General features: G+C 44.6%; 1 protein-coding gene across 6 annotated transcripts in view; it reads right to left on the bottom strand.

The window, feature by feature from the left end:
- Nucleotides 1-578: 578 nt before the first annotated feature.
- Nucleotides 579-15,200, bottom strand: part of LOC121441955 (sorting nexin-24) — a 138,009-nt gene continuing 123,387 nt past the window's right edge. For 4 of the 6 annotated variants that reach the window (XM_041643379.1, XM_041643381.1, XM_041643383.1 and 1 more), the window contains exons 4-8: nucleotides 10,058-10,152; nucleotides 8,602-8,634; nucleotides 8,005-8,069; nucleotides 7,761-7,793; nucleotides 579-2,023 (exon numbers count right to left, since the gene is read on the bottom strand). In XM_041643379.1, coding sequence (XP_041499313.1) covers nucleotides 1,956-2,023; nucleotides 7,761-7,793; nucleotides 8,005-8,069; nucleotides 8,602-8,634; nucleotides 10,058-10,152 — 294 coding nt within the window. In that variant the 3' untranslated portion in view covers nucleotides 579-1,955. The remainder of the gene's footprint in view (nucleotides 2,024-7,760; nucleotides 7,794-8,004; nucleotides 8,070-8,601; nucleotides 8,635-10,057; nucleotides 10,153-15,200) is intronic. The other 2 variants (XM_041643380.1, XM_041643378.1) reach the window with 1 other exon arrangement.

Raw genomic sequence — 15,200 nt, 5'->3', positions numbered from 1 at the left:
ACACTTGTGAGCCACAATGTGGGTGCTGGGAACTGAACTCGGGACCTCTGGAAGAGCAGTCAATGCTCTTAAGCTGTTTTTAACCACTGAGTCATCCCTCCAGTCCATATACTAATTTTTAAATGAATAATAAAAAGGTCATTGATAAGATGTAATTTAATCCCCCCCCCCAAAAAAAGAGAATAATTCATCTTTGTCTTGGTTCTGATATATCCCTGGCTGGCCTGGAACTAGCTTTCTAAACCAGGCTGACTTCAAACTTACAGTGATCCTCCTGCCTCTGCCTCACAGGTGCTGGGATCACAGGTATAAGCCACCATTATCAGCTCAAAGATTTCGTGAGTAACATACCATCATAAATGTTTGGTCTTTATTTATTTAAAAAGATTTGAATTTGGTATATCGAAGTGTTTAATGAACAACAATCATCTTATAATGGATGAGGTAATTTACCACCCCATCAGGTTAGAAATATATGTCTAGTGATATGTGAGAGTGGTTGAATTTGTATTTTGTGCACATGTAGAAAGAGACAAAATCTGTGCCTCCAGGAATTCTGGGAAAAGCACAAATTCAAATACTTTTGTTCACTTTTATTTAACTCAAAATAGCTAGTAACATAAAAACATTTTAAAAATTATCTCTAATACTTCACCATTTAGCTATTTTTCGCTGACGACACTTGATTACTTTATTTCTAACATATAATTACACAATCAATTGTAAAAACGTTATCTTTAAAAGTTCACAGCAGGCTTTCAATCTGTGGGGTTAGACGCTAATAAAAATTCATGACATGGTACTTTCAACTGTACATATTTTCTCCAACATTTAAATTTATGAAAACTTATAACCATAAGTAGGTTATGTTCATCAGTACATACACACAGGTAGGACATACATTCTACAAAAGATGACCATCTGTTTGACACCCAGTAGAGAAGACATCATCAAATATCGAACTCACATTAATCCATACATGATGCCAGTGAAGAGAAACCTGGAAGAACAACCACACAAAAGCCTGTGGCAATACCATGACTGTGCACCATGGAGGAAACCCAGACACAAACAGTTCATCTGTGCCTGCCGCCACCAGTGTCAACTCACATCTGACTCCCACTGGGACAAGAACTTGTAGTGTGAGGCTAGTGTTTAAAGCGTGTTCTTCCTACAGGAAAGGGCCCCTGGGACTTCACTGGGGTGCCAACTGGCCTTCAGCGGGGCACTCATACTTTCCAATACTAGAGGAAAAAAGGGGAGGCCAGACTTCCGGTATAGTGTCTTCCTAGGGGACTCTCAAGGATTGCGCCAACACCCCATTTCATCTCAAGCACCGATGCTGGAAGCCAACCCGTAGGTGGGAGGCAACACCCCTGAAGTGGGAACTAAAGGCATTCTAGTCTTCAGTGCATTCTACTGTCAGTAAAACTGGATTTCCAGGCTGGCTTTTTCCTCACACTTAGCAGTGGGTTCCAGGGTTCTCTTTTGGTACCAGCACCCCTGAATACGGTATCCCCCGCTGAGAAAAATCTCATGATGTAAAGATGAGTGTTGTCAAGGTCCAAACAAAAGGCCACCAAAGTCACTCAGGGTCAGCAGGACTCAGGATATGATTTCCAATTAGCAAATGGTGCAGTTGAAGCAGAGATGGTTCTGTTTGGTGACACTCGGAGCTCCCAGTAATCCATTGCGGCTTCCTTGTCCTGACTTCCCATGTTGGAATCTCCCTTTTTACTCCAACAATTGGACATAAGCTGCTGCCCTGGTTCAGTTTCTAATTTTAAAAGCACCATTCTAATAGAAATGTCCCTGTTCTGAAGGGAGCGAGGACTGAATTTTCCCACTAGCTAGAGCTATTCTGTCACAGCGTTTCAGGTAAATTGGTCGAGCTATTGATGTTCTTGCCATTGACACTGAAACTTGCTTCAGCTTCTTCCAGCCAGGTAGGACTTCTACCTGGGCTGCAGATGAGAATAAAATATTCCATGAAGAACTCCTTCGATGACCACATTGGGAAAATCTGAAAAAGAAAAAGAAAGCTGCTTTTCTTAACATGCACCAACGACATATAATCGTGTTTATGGAAGAAGCGTCAGAACAGCTACATCTCTCTGGGGTCCACATGACCGAGCCATTTGCCCTTGGTCAGGAAAGAAGGTCAGAGATCAAGGCCATAGTGTCAGAGGCCAGGGCTGCTACTTGGGCCTATTTACCCACGGCAAGGAGTGCTACTATTTGTGCTTGTCAACCAGAGGCCATTTTGGCTCCCACCAGGCATTGTGGGATTGCATGGCCAGATTTGCAGTGTTACCGATTTAGGGGCTGCTCTTCAAATGGTTAATGCCACTAGGCCCCAGCTCTTTATCCGGATGCTTCCTCACAAGGAAGATGGATTACGCTGGCAATTCAATTTCTAACAAAAATCTCAATACACTCGAAGGAATTTCAAGATTTCTATTGGGACTACTTGGCTGTGGTTTTTCCACTGAGGCTTACGGAGCCACTTCGTCCAAGTTGTGTGTGTACTTGTGGGCGCACTTCTGGAGACTAGAAATAGGAAGTCTGTCTTTTAACTCCAAATTCTAACGAAAGCCATCCTGTCCAACTTGAAACAGCAGCCCCACTTTCGCAGAAGGCAATGCAGAGGTATGCAAAGCATGTTGAGCCCGTTTCTAGCGTGAGAGCAGATATAGTGGAATGCAGGGGGATCAATCTTCTTCCCATAGCACAGATGTTCAGGTTGAAGTTTCGATCTGTACACAATTACATCAGGAGCTGGGCAGTCTGGGTAGTTATTATGCAAATGGACTACCATCTTGATACTTCTTTTCATCCTTTCATGCCCTACAGAGCAGCTACCTTATTAAGTCACGTGCAAGGGAACTGGGCTTCATCAGAGAAGGTAGGGAGGCTTCAGGGGCAATAAGGGGACAATACAGTCTATGGCAAGGGAGCCGAGAGGATTCAGAGTCATCGGTGGAAGTGAGACAGTGAGGGGCCTGGTGCTCAGGAGGACAGAGGTACCAGCTCAGACCTATGAAGATCTCACGGGAATGTATCAGAGATGTGCTGAGGGTATTGAGGGATTTTAAATGAAGCAAGACATGAACTTTTGAAAGATGACTGACTGTCAGGCCGAGAACGGACTGAAGCGAGGGTGAGGTGGATACAGATCAGCCTGGTTACTGCGATAGTGCAGAGGAAGATGCTGCTACAGGACACAGAAAAGCGGATGGGTTCTAGAGAAATGAAGGATGTGACCTGCTGACAGATACGAGTGACCAGGAAATAAAAGGGAGGAGTCAAGGATTAAGCTGGCTGGGGTGGTACGTGCTTGTAATCCCAGGAATTGAAAACTGAGGCAGGACCTTGAGTTCAAGGACAACCTAGATTGTATAGTGAGAGACAGTCTGGAAGGAGAGGGAAGACAAAGGAGGAAGAGAGAGGGGGTAGTCGGTAAAGGAAAAAATTAATAATAATTGAAGTCATCACAGGCACACCTTGGGTTTCTGTCTTAGCAAGCCAGAGGGTTGCGGGAGAAGCTGAGGAACAAAAGGGAATTAGAAGGAAGCCAATCATTTCAGTTTGGGATCCCCTGAGTTTGAGACACCTTTGAGTCTAGTCAAGGGCGAAGTCAAGTACGTAGCTGGAGATCTGACTGATTTCCCTTAGGAAACGTTCACTAAAATGGCTCTGCATCCTGGGTAGTCACCTCCCAGCTCTATGAACACAGCTGACTTGTTTTAACAGCGGTGAAGGATTTCACACCAAGACCTTCCTTACCGGTTATTGACAAGTTGGTGAGTGAAGCCAAGTTCATGACTTGGGCCTGGCGCACAGTATGTACTTGGTCATTACCACATGCCATACACACATCTAATTACCAGAAATAAAAATTACAGCCTCTGTCCAGGCCATGAAATAGGTGCTAGTAAGCAAATGATACAAATAAATATTTAAACAAATGTCTCTACTACATGATTAATGCGCTTTCTCTCTGGCTAATGACACTGGCTTTCTGAGTGTGTACCTTTCTGCTACACCACACACACACACACACACACACAATTTTCATAGATCACAGCTTTAAAAGCCTTCAGTAGGCTATAAATCTGTGTATTTGAACAAATGGTCTAGCTAATTCTAATTTTAAATTTATTTCTCATACAGATATTAATACAGTGAACCACTGATTCATTTTCAATAAAATATCCAAACATATTTCACATGGGTGGCATATTGCTATCCTTTGCCATCTGAAATCTGAAAATCTACTTAAAGACAGTTAATTTACACTGTGAACATATTTAACTTAAGAGGATTCAACAAAGTCCCATAAAACAATGAAAACCCCGTTCATTATGTCCGATGAGTAATTCTACACCGTGATTAATATGGATTAGAAGCAAGGACACAAAGCAGGGCACGGGTTACAGGACAGGGGACAGGAAAGGGAAAGGTGGCTCAGCATGAAAGGGCCACTTGAGCAGATTTGAATGAGGGGCCAGAGGAGCCAGATGTGAAGATATCCAGAAGGAAGTGCTCCCTGCACAGGAAGCAACCAGTAGGGAGACTCTCCAAAGGACATAGTCTGCAGCCATTTCTACTGAAGGAAGCCAACAGGGTGATCTCAGGAAAAGTGAATAGCCTGGAAGGTGTATCAACCTGATGGTCAGGGATGGGATAAGTGGGTATTGTGCTTGCCCCCACTCATTTGTTCCATTCACTTGTTCCACTGCCCTTTAGACTGTAGATTCAAGCTTCCCCATGGCTTTGACCGAATACAACGCCCATTCGTGTTTGACATACTCAGGGAACTGCTCTTTCCTTGGTCTCCCATTGGGAGGAGAGGGGAAGGAACACAACCTGGGATACACTTCTTGATATTTTTACTGACATGCCTCTATCTAACAACATTCACTGTGAGCAACAAAAACAGAAAAAAGCTGTACAGAGGCTGCTTTAGAGAGAGAGAGGAAGTAAAAGCTGCGAAGCTATGACATTCAACATGAGGCCTGGAAGCTGGCAGGCCCACCAAGCATGCAGACTGGAAGATTCAAGGAGGAAGCAGCAGGTGTTCGGGTGGGGGGAGGGTTGGCAAGGCAAATGCCCTGAGGTGGAGCCAGCAGGGCTGGCAGGGTCAGTAGAATGGGCAGGACAGGTGTCCTGGGGGAGAGGGTTGGCAGGGTGGGTGCACTTGGGGCCCAGGATGAATCACAGTGTAGCTGGAACCAAGTGGGGTACGATGATGTGGAGAGATGGCGAGGAGAGATGATGTGGAACAGACCACAGCAGGAGTGGAGTCTGCGTTGGAAATACAATACCACCTCTCAGCTGTACCGATGGGGTAGTTCAAGACCACAAGCAGATTATTTAAAGAAAAGCTCAGTAAGCAGCGTCCAGTCTTTGATGGGAAAGCCAAGGGTGAGACAGCACTTGAAGGGAGAGGATGTGGCCGGCACACAGAAAGCTAATGAAAGGGCACGCACGACAAAGAAGAGCATTGTCCAGAATATTCAGCCAGGTTGATGATGCCTACCTAGGTCCTTGGAAAGGGCTAATTTGTATTTTCCAGAAAATTTAAGACAAAGGCCAGAACGTGCACTTTTGAGGCTGTCAAGAGAATTCTCTCTGGAGGCCAGAGATGGCTCATGGGTTAAGAGCACTGGCTGCTGATGCAGAGTACTTGGGTTTGGTTCCTAGCACCTACACGGGGGTTCACAAACACCGCCAGCTCCTGTTTCAGGGACCTCTGCAGGTCCACAGAGAGTTCATATACATATATGCAGCAAGACACTCCTACACATAGAATAGAAATAAATAATCTTTAAGACAGAGGGTATTCTCTTGGCTTTTGTTGTCAAAAGCTAATAAGATAATGATCAGTTACCAGCCATTCTTTTTTATTTCATTGGCGCATATATGTGCACACATGTGATTACATACAGGTAGCAGTCAACCTCTAGTGTCATTCTCAGGAGCTGTCCCCCTTGTTGTTTGAGACAGGGTCCCGGTGGCTGAAAGAACACTGCTCAGCTAGGCTGGCTGACCAGTGAGCTCCAGGGATCCTCCTTTTGCCTCCAAAGTGCTCGTTTACAACTGCACCATGGTGCCTGGGTTGTTTGTTTATTTATTTATTTATTCATTCATTCATTCTTAAAGTAGGTTCTGTGTGCAGAACTCAGATTTTTATGTTTGAATGGCAAATGCTTTACCAATAAACCTACCTATCTGGCCTCGAGTCTCTAGGCAGAATGTCTAAGATGTAAAGAGAGTGGATGTGAATGGGAGTCGGCAGCTCTCAAGATTCCCACACTCGGTATTTTCAGGAATAATGGCTTCCCCTCACTGAAAGGCATGTTACCAACACAGTGTGGTACAGAGGAAGTTCCTCTAAGGCCAGAGGGATCTAATTTCCAAAACTGGGTCTGCCAAAGTTTTAAGACTATAACATGAAGGGTTGGCCACTGCGCCCCTGTGTCTCCCTGTCCACCAAACCCATTAATTACGGTTATTCTCAAATAGGAGGTCCCTTATTTTGGTCTACACTATCAAGTGACCAACAACACACACACCTTCCTGCTTTCGACATTTGCCCTGATTCCCAGAAGGCCCCTCGGTCTCCACTGTCAAAGTGTACACCATGTGGTAGGTGCTGCTTAAAAGCTTAAAGAATCAGATTTAAAGATCACAAACTATACCCCCTGCCCCCTCTCACTTCCATCAAGCCCATGGCTATTCCAGGCCAGTCATTACTGTTTTCCCCACTGCTGCGGGAACTCTAGACAGGTGCATGAGAAGAGAGAATTCCAGAACAATTATGTATGTAATCATTTTACAAGATAATGACTGTTTAATCTAGACTGGGTTGTACTGTATTTACTAAACATAATTTTTTAATATAACACTGGCTAATATGTTAATAATTAATTAATATAAATATTTTAAGTATAGGAAGCAGTCCTTAAAAGGGGTAACTGTTCCTCACTGATAAGACATGCACAAAAAGCCACCATGAAACCATATTCTTTAGAGCTGAGGCAACTCTCTGAGCAGGGTTAGAGGGGTCTCAGAGTAAACTGTGCCTGCGTCCTGGTCACCTTTCCTTTCCCGGCAGGCAAGCGCGTGTCCCGACTACAAACCCTGTGCTACACAGCAGTCTCCTCTCCAGCTCATAGGAAGGTTTAGTTGACAGAAACAATGGATCCTTCATCTATGCTTTCTTGTGACTTGATATTTGTCATTCCTAGAGGCTGGAGACCTGGTGTGCTAAAAGCCAAGAAGGAAAACCTGGGCATTAGATGGTCCACCTGAGTCCGGCAAGTCACCAACATCCCTGAGCCGGAATTTTCCCCGTTAGCCAATGATATTACCTGCTGAGCCTATTTTATGAGGCTGCCTGCAAATGAACTGAGATGATGCTGAGCATGTCCTCCAGGAACATTGCATAGGGGAACACTTTGAGAGGGACTCTAGGGAACTGGAACCGAAAAAGGACGCATGCTGAAATATCGATTATGGTTACACTTAAATCAATTAGCTATATTTGAAATACACAACTTAAAGATATATAGTCTATCATCCAAGACACTAAAGCCTAAATGGAAACGCAGGTATAGCTGCAATGCATGTGCACAGCTTTGGGAAGGAAGCATTTTTTAAGAAAGACTAGAACCTTTAACCTGAACTCTGACCTCTAGATTAAAAACAAGCAGCAGTCTGAAAAACATCACAAAAAAAAGAAGAAAAATAAGTACCTTTATCCCTTCTTTTCTCTAATTCAAAATAGGCTAGGAAGAGAGAAAGAAAAATTACATTTCCTCCTGAAAGGCCGGCCCCAATTAAAATTCTAAATGTCTCTTACACCAAGAGCACTGGTTTATTGGCAGATGATTAAGCCCTGGACCGATGTCACTCTGTTAGACCCATATTACAAACGTGGTTTATGTGGTGCAGGGGCAAATCAGTAAAGAGCTGTTAGCAGATGACAGGTTTGATTACCGCTGGCTGCAGGCAAGACGTATGGATCCCCGAGGAACAGCAGCACCGGCTGGTGGGACAGCTTGCTGGAAAGGTCGAAAACAGGCATGTCAGCATCAGGGGACGATGGTAAACAGAAAACACTACAAACTAGCTTTGAGGGGATCAGACTGCTGTGTGGGATGTCCCTAGGTCTCCGCATCCACCAGCGTGGGTGAATAACAGCACACACACAGAGGGAAGCCATGGCAGCTCACTTGCTTCCCAATATTTCTCTTTGGGATGTGAGACAGACGCTCATCTTTGCAGTAAATACCACTGCCGGGAAGTACTTTCTGAAACTCTGGGGTTTGAGCACAAGTACAGCAGTACTCTTACTACTTGCATGAAGCCATGGGGAGGGGGGCACGTAATTAACCCCTTTCATGCTGAGTTACAAGCAATTAGCCCTGCAAATTCCTATCAAATACTTATCATCTTCAAACCAATATCCAAATAGGTTTTCAAAAGGCACACAACTTTAAACAGGCGTACCATGGGTAGTTTAGACCCTGAACAAACTCAGCTCTATTACTGATCTCTATAACCAACTCCTCGTTGATCGACATCAGTTCTTACCTTGACTCTTCAGATTCTGTCTCATCAAAAGATCTGAAATTTTTATAAAAGAAAAAAAAACCAATTAAGTTGGACCAATATTTATGGCAACAAAACAAAGGTTCGTAGCCTCAGCAGTGAAATGGGAAACAGGCAGAAAGGTTGTGTACGGAGCCAAAGTACAGCTGACAACTAATCCTAAGAAATCTTCAGCCTGGGTGATTCTGGGCATTTCAAAATTTCCTTAAGATCATTTAAAAATCGTACGGCCTTAATACTGTTTGGGGGTTGGAATAGAAATAAAAAGACCTCATTCCCCGTAAATGTTAAGGTTTCTGTGCAAAACTCAAGAGCAGCCATAAACCTGCCCTCCTAGGAAACACGAATACACAGGTTGGGACAGAACACACTGGCCACATAGACTACTTGGTGAGTATGGAAGATAATTCAGGCTCTGGGGTGAGCAGCAAGTGGCCACAGTGCTGAGGAGGCGCGGCGAAAAGTGTCTACTGCCCCGCACTCCGCAGACAGCTCAGATTTAACCTGATCTCAGGAAAGGGCTGGGGTCGGAGGGAAAGAACGGGTGGGTAGAGCCCCTTCCCCAGATGGATTTGTGCTGCCTTATGTCTCTGTGGGTCGACATTGGACAGGGGTGTTGCTGAGCTTTCAGAGGCTAGCTCAGAATTCATCTCTAGCTGCTGGTGATGTTGCTCCCCCAGTTCCATGGTTAACAGGGACTGGGGACCACAGTTCATCCGTTACGAGTTCCTGAGGGAAGACAGTAGCCCTCATGGAAGGTCTGGGTTCTGCCGCGTGGACAGCTTGGGAAAAACACTTAGATATTGTGTCTCTGACCAACAGCCAAATGAGGGGTGCTGGATCAATAATCTCTAAAGTCATCTATATCTTTAAAACTATATGAATATGGGAACTGGAGGGATGGTTTGGTGGTTAAGATCCTTGCTGCTCTTCCAGAGGATCTGAGTTTGGACTCCAGCACCCATGTTGGGCAACAACACACAACTGCCTATAACTCCAGCTCTGGTGGATCTGACGCCCTCTTCTGGATTCCACAGGCACCCCCTTCAAAAGCATGGCACACACAGACACAAGCATACACTCAAATAATAAAAGTATAGGTTTAAAAAGCTACATGAATATGTATACTTGGCACAAGCCAAGGACAGTCTGGATTCATAATTAGCATCTGCGACACTATGTGACACCATCATTTAAGAGGGTAGTTCCTTCTGCCTAAGCATGAGTTTGCCTGGACCATTTGCTGCACGATGGAGGTGAAGACTTGGGAGGGATTACTCTTACTATAAGTAGAGATATGAGAGAGAATGATGCCTCAGCTCAGAGCTTAGATGTGGCCAGCTTGCCCTGTGGCACCACTCTGGGATATCTGTGAGGACAATCAGTTATCGAAGAGTTACTTAAGATGCACATCCATAATGTAAATAGCGGTTCTTACCCACAACTTTCTGCCTTTGGCAGAGAGGGCAAGTGTCTGACATTGAGGAAATCAAGGAAGAGTTTGGGAAGTTCTTCGTTCTCCAAAATGACGGCCTGTGGAAGCAGAAAATGGAATTAGAGCCGGGAGGGGAGTCTGTTAGACCATCAATCAAAGGAACTCCATCAAAAAGTCATAAGCGTCCATCAAAGTCATTGCCAGCAACATTCCCAGGGTTGATACGAGGAGTGGATTCAGCCTGGCACACACTACACACCCTGCATTTACCCACCGCTTCTCGGGAGATCTACAGAAGGGTCTCCTACCTTCAGACGTTCCCTAACAGACAAGACATTGCAGAAGCACCGGGCATGGTTCAAGCCTTCACAGAGACTCTGATCCATCCTGAACAGTCCAACCCCAGGCACATCAGCTACACAAATCAAATTTTCCCTATTGAGTGATAAAGTATTTACATTTCCATAACAGGCCACTAGTCCTAGGAAATACTGCAGGTTTTCCATCTGGAAGATTTAGTCTATGCCCTTAGCTATCACCTGCTCCTGCACTAGGACCAGTTGACATTTATTGCCATCTGGGCAGCTCCACTTAAAGGGTCAGTGACAACTTTACCGCCAAGTGTAAATCAGGGCATATATTGAAAAAAATCTATAAAGTTCTTCCACTTAAAGAGCTCTGCTAAAGAGCTGGCATAATGGCAGAAACATGTCAGCACACCGAGAACCAAATGATGCAAAATGTGGAGAAGAAATCTGATGGAGGCTATGGGGTGTATTTTCATATTTATGCATTTTTAAAAGAATTTGCCAATGTGTGTTAACAGATTATACACCTGATACCCGGTCCTCTCTCTCCACTAAAGAGCAAAGACGATGCACCTGCTCTTTTTGCTTGTCTAAATCTAGCCCAGGCTGGTCCTGGCCTCGACCTCCTCAGTGTTGGGATTATGGTTAGGAGTGGCTCTTAAGGGTCTACTTAAATAACATTCCATGGGTGAGCTTTTTCCCCCCGCAATAAGCGTATGTTATCTAAAGAATAATGGAAATTAGTTAAATATTGTCTGACAGAATCTTAGGAACAGCCATATAACTGGTACAGAAGATACAGGACAAACACAAAAGGATCAAACTCTCAGCACTTCTGTGTATTGTAGGCATGCCACCATTTCCATACTGAGCTGCTCATTTCTCACAGGTGAGGAATCCTACTGCCCACTGCAGATCACATACATGGATTAGGGCTACACAGGCTGTCGGGCCTGAGAAGGCACTGCGACACCCAATTTCTCCTGCTATTCAGGTCCCCGAGACAGTCCATCTGGAAAGGTTGGGTGTCTGGGCTGTCACCATCCCTCCCAGAGTCCACTGTACCAGAAAGATGTTAAGGACTAAGAGGAGAAGATAGAAGAGTGATGAGGAATTCTCCTCTAGTCGTTAAATAAAGCTGCCTGGGTACTTGTTAGAGCGGGTGCTGGCGCCCAGCAGCGAATAGAGCAGGTTCAGGGGAGGATGGGCTAAAGAAATAAGCGCACACACGACTCGAACAACCTAGAGCACAGTGACGAGGTTAAGATCCCGCACAACACTCTCCAAATACATTCACTCCCACTGATCCATCCATGCACATACCCCTCTGTCGTCTCAGATCTCATTTTTTTTCTATTTATGCAAGCAGAAAAACAAAAACTTGAGAGAGCCGAGAAGGAAGGAGGCTCTCTGCCCATGGACAGAATTTCTGACATTTCAGCTCACTTCTTTCCAATTGCTTGACATTTATTATGAGCCCTACCTATTCAATAGAGTTTCTGAACATCCAGAGATCATTGCTTTGGTAGCCTAAGAAGTTCTAGAAGTTTGTGCCATGACAAAGGCTAGAAGGACCACTAAGATGTTTCTAGATGTCTGCTTAACAAGACAGCCTAATGCCCACTTGAAAAAAATAACTTAATGCTGTGTTAAATATGGAAGAATTTGCCCCAGAAAAAATTAACAACTTGTATAGGTGGTAGCCTTCAGATTTAAAAAATAATAATAAAAAAACAGGGGTGGTGTTACATTCTTATCTCCACCCCTACCTTTTTAAAAACAAATTAAATCAATAAGAAGTGTGGGACACTTTTAATGACCCGAACTACTTAATTTCCAGGCTCTTTAGACATATCATCCATCACTGCACTATGGGGGAAGACATCTCTTGAGTGTTCAGGGGGCTCCTTCGGTTTTATTAATGCAAGATTTAGGGAATTTTAACAAGGTGAATTGTTTATTTGCCTTGACAGATTGGCTTACAATGCACTGGCTACATCCACAGCATGATCATTAATGACAAAAGACAGGCAAAAAGCTGTTTACACTGCACACAGGGACAGGAATTAATCCTGCTCCCTCTCCCTGGAGCTCTCCAAACAGATGACCACATTGTTTTAGGTAAGACATCTTGGCAGACAGAAACACAGAAAACTCTAGAAACTTACAGGCACCTATTTTTGTTCCAGGAATATTCTCAATTAATATTTTCCAGAAAACAATGGTCAAGCTACTCTTTAGGGCTCAGTGTTATAAAGAAAGCAGTACCCCGAGTGTGCAGGGAGTGTTGCTAAGGCTTTCAGCTACGTGGTCAGGAATGTTTCCTGAGCTTTGTTAGGAAACCTCACACACACACAAAAAAAGAATTAATACTCTAGTCTGAACAAAGATGAAAAATTTACCTAATTTAATATAATATGAACAAATAAAAACAACTGTCATTAATTAGTACAGAGATGCCAAATAGGAATTAAATTAGTTCAACTCAGTCTTTTGGGCCATAAACACATGATCTCATGCAGGAGACTGAACAGGAAGTGGGGCCTCCCGGCTGTTCCACTTCCATCTTCATTCCTTGAAATGCTCGTCTCCAGGAGCAACCATCCCTCTCCAGGGCCACACCCTGACTCATCCCGCATCTTCAGAACCCATCTGGTTCACATCACCCAACTTTATTCCCCAGATAAGTTCCTAATTGTATAGAAAAATCACATTTTTAAATATGAAATCATGTCCCCACTGGTTTAGCCTGCTGGTCTTTGTTAGTTTTTGGTGGTATTCATTTTTAGTCTCAAGGCAGTGTGGTGCATGAGGCATGTGGGTTTGATTGTCAGACTTGGTCTCCAGCCTTTCTCCTTGTACTTACGGGGTTCTCGTGCAGATTCAAGGAGACATCCCCAAGAGTATCGGCATACAATTAGCATGTGAGAGATTTCACTCTCGTGTGTGTGTGTGTGTGTGTGTGTGTGTGTGTGTGTGTGTTGATTTCCAACTCATTTTTAATCACTTGGAAAGTTTGGATGAATATCTCTATAGTGACTAGATGTTAGCCACACATGTTCTGTGGATCCTTTTGAAAACAGGATAAAGCTCAGTCGTTGTCCCCCACGTCTCTCTCTCCCTCCCCCTCTCTTTCACACACACACACACACACACACACACACACACACACACACCGCACACACACAGAGGAGGACACTTCAGCAGAGGACACCTTCCTTTAGCTAGGCTGTGGCAGTCATATTGCTGAGCACTTGAGTACACTTGGCCTGGAACCCCACATGCCGACGACTGCTGTTCACAAGCCTCCTCAAAGATGCCCTGGCTTCCTGTGTGGGGTCTCCCTCTCTGTCAAAACTTGCTGGAGTGTGTGCTTCCTTCACATCAGGGTCTTCAGCTTTAGACTATGGTTAAAAAATATTTGTCCAGCCGGGCGGTGGTGGCGCACGCCTTTAATCCCAGCACTCAGGGGACAGAGGCAGGCGGATCTCTGTGAGTTCGAGACCAGCCTGGTCTACAAGAGCTAGTTCCAGGGCAGGCTCCAAAGCTACAGAGACACCCTGTCTCAAAAAAAAAAAAAATTTGTCCAAGGGGCTGGAGAGAGGGCTCAGTGGTTAAGAGCACTGGCTGTTCTTCCAAATGACCTGGTTTCAATTCCCAGCACCCACATGGCAGCTCATAACTGTTTGTAACTGAGATCTGACAGCCTCACACAAACATACATGCAGGCAAAACACCAATGCACATAAAATAAAAGTAAATTTAAAAAATCTTTGTCTAAGTGGTGAAGGCATCATGGTAAAGAATTCTTCCTGGTGGACAAAAATCTACTATTCCCTCGTTCTAGCAAGCATTCTATTTCACTGCTTCTGTGTTCTGTATCTTCTACATAAGACTCAAAAGTGTAACAATTGCTAGTGCCTAGGATTCACCAACATGAGGAACCAGTAGGGAAAATATGATTTGAACCCTTTCAACCCTTAGCTGGCGAAGCCTAGACTCAACACATATCCGGTAAGGAGTATTTTGGTGGTGGGACGGTGCAAAGTTTCAGGCCCAGAGCTGTCTACTTGAGATCCTAAAGTCCCTGGCAGTAGAGTTCCCATGCTGCTCGCCCATTCTTGCAAAGCTGGCATGTGAGGCCTGGCAAATAATTTACGAAGTAAGAGAGTGTAACTCAAAATGAAATGGCCAAATTAGAGAAAAGGCTAGAAATAAATTCCATTGCATTTTACAGGTATAAGAGCTGAGTAAAATACTGTAAGAGGCACAATCAATCACAGATCCAAGACAGAGAGTAGCTTTTTCCACGCAAGTGCTGTGGTCTCCAGTGGTGGGTTAGCATGAAGGGTTTCTGCTACCCGCTGTCAAGAGAGCTGAGTCATCCTCCCACCCTGCTCAGCGCATTTGCCTCACCCCCTACAATCCAAGAAAGAGAAAGAAAACAGTGAGGGAGAGCCAGAGGCAACAAGGACAATAATTAAAAAATGGCACTTTCCACAGAAGTAGGCTGCTTGAACAAGGAGAGACGGTAGAGGACCATGGGAGAGAGGGAGGCTCTTTCATTGCAAGGGCTAACTGGCCACACGTGGTAATATACACTCAGCATGTTCAAAGCAAGTCCGTCCTGGTAGGGGCAGAAGAAGTTCAGCTCCAACTGAACTCTGTTCAGTGAAGCTAGGAGAACACCCCAAGGGTAGGAAAAGAAACACCAAGGGGCTTCTAATCGATGAGGGCCCCTTAACACGCATGCAGCGGAAAAACCCTCCAGACGAGCTGAAAATGCACCTGTGGGTTCTCACGCATCCAGTTTCTCACTTAGGGATATGAGCCGGACA

The sequence above is a fragment of the Microtus oregoni genome, unplaced genomic scaffold (assembly GCF_018167655.1).
Source record: "Microtus oregoni isolate MIOR12 unplaced genomic scaffold, Mior012 000085F_ref0000168, whole genome shotgun sequence".
Taxonomy (NCBI): domain Eukaryota; kingdom Metazoa; phylum Chordata; class Mammalia; order Rodentia; family Cricetidae; genus Microtus; species Microtus oregoni.
The sequence above is the reverse complement of the archived record's forward strand: the minus strand, read 5'-3'. Positions and strand labels throughout refer to the sequence as shown.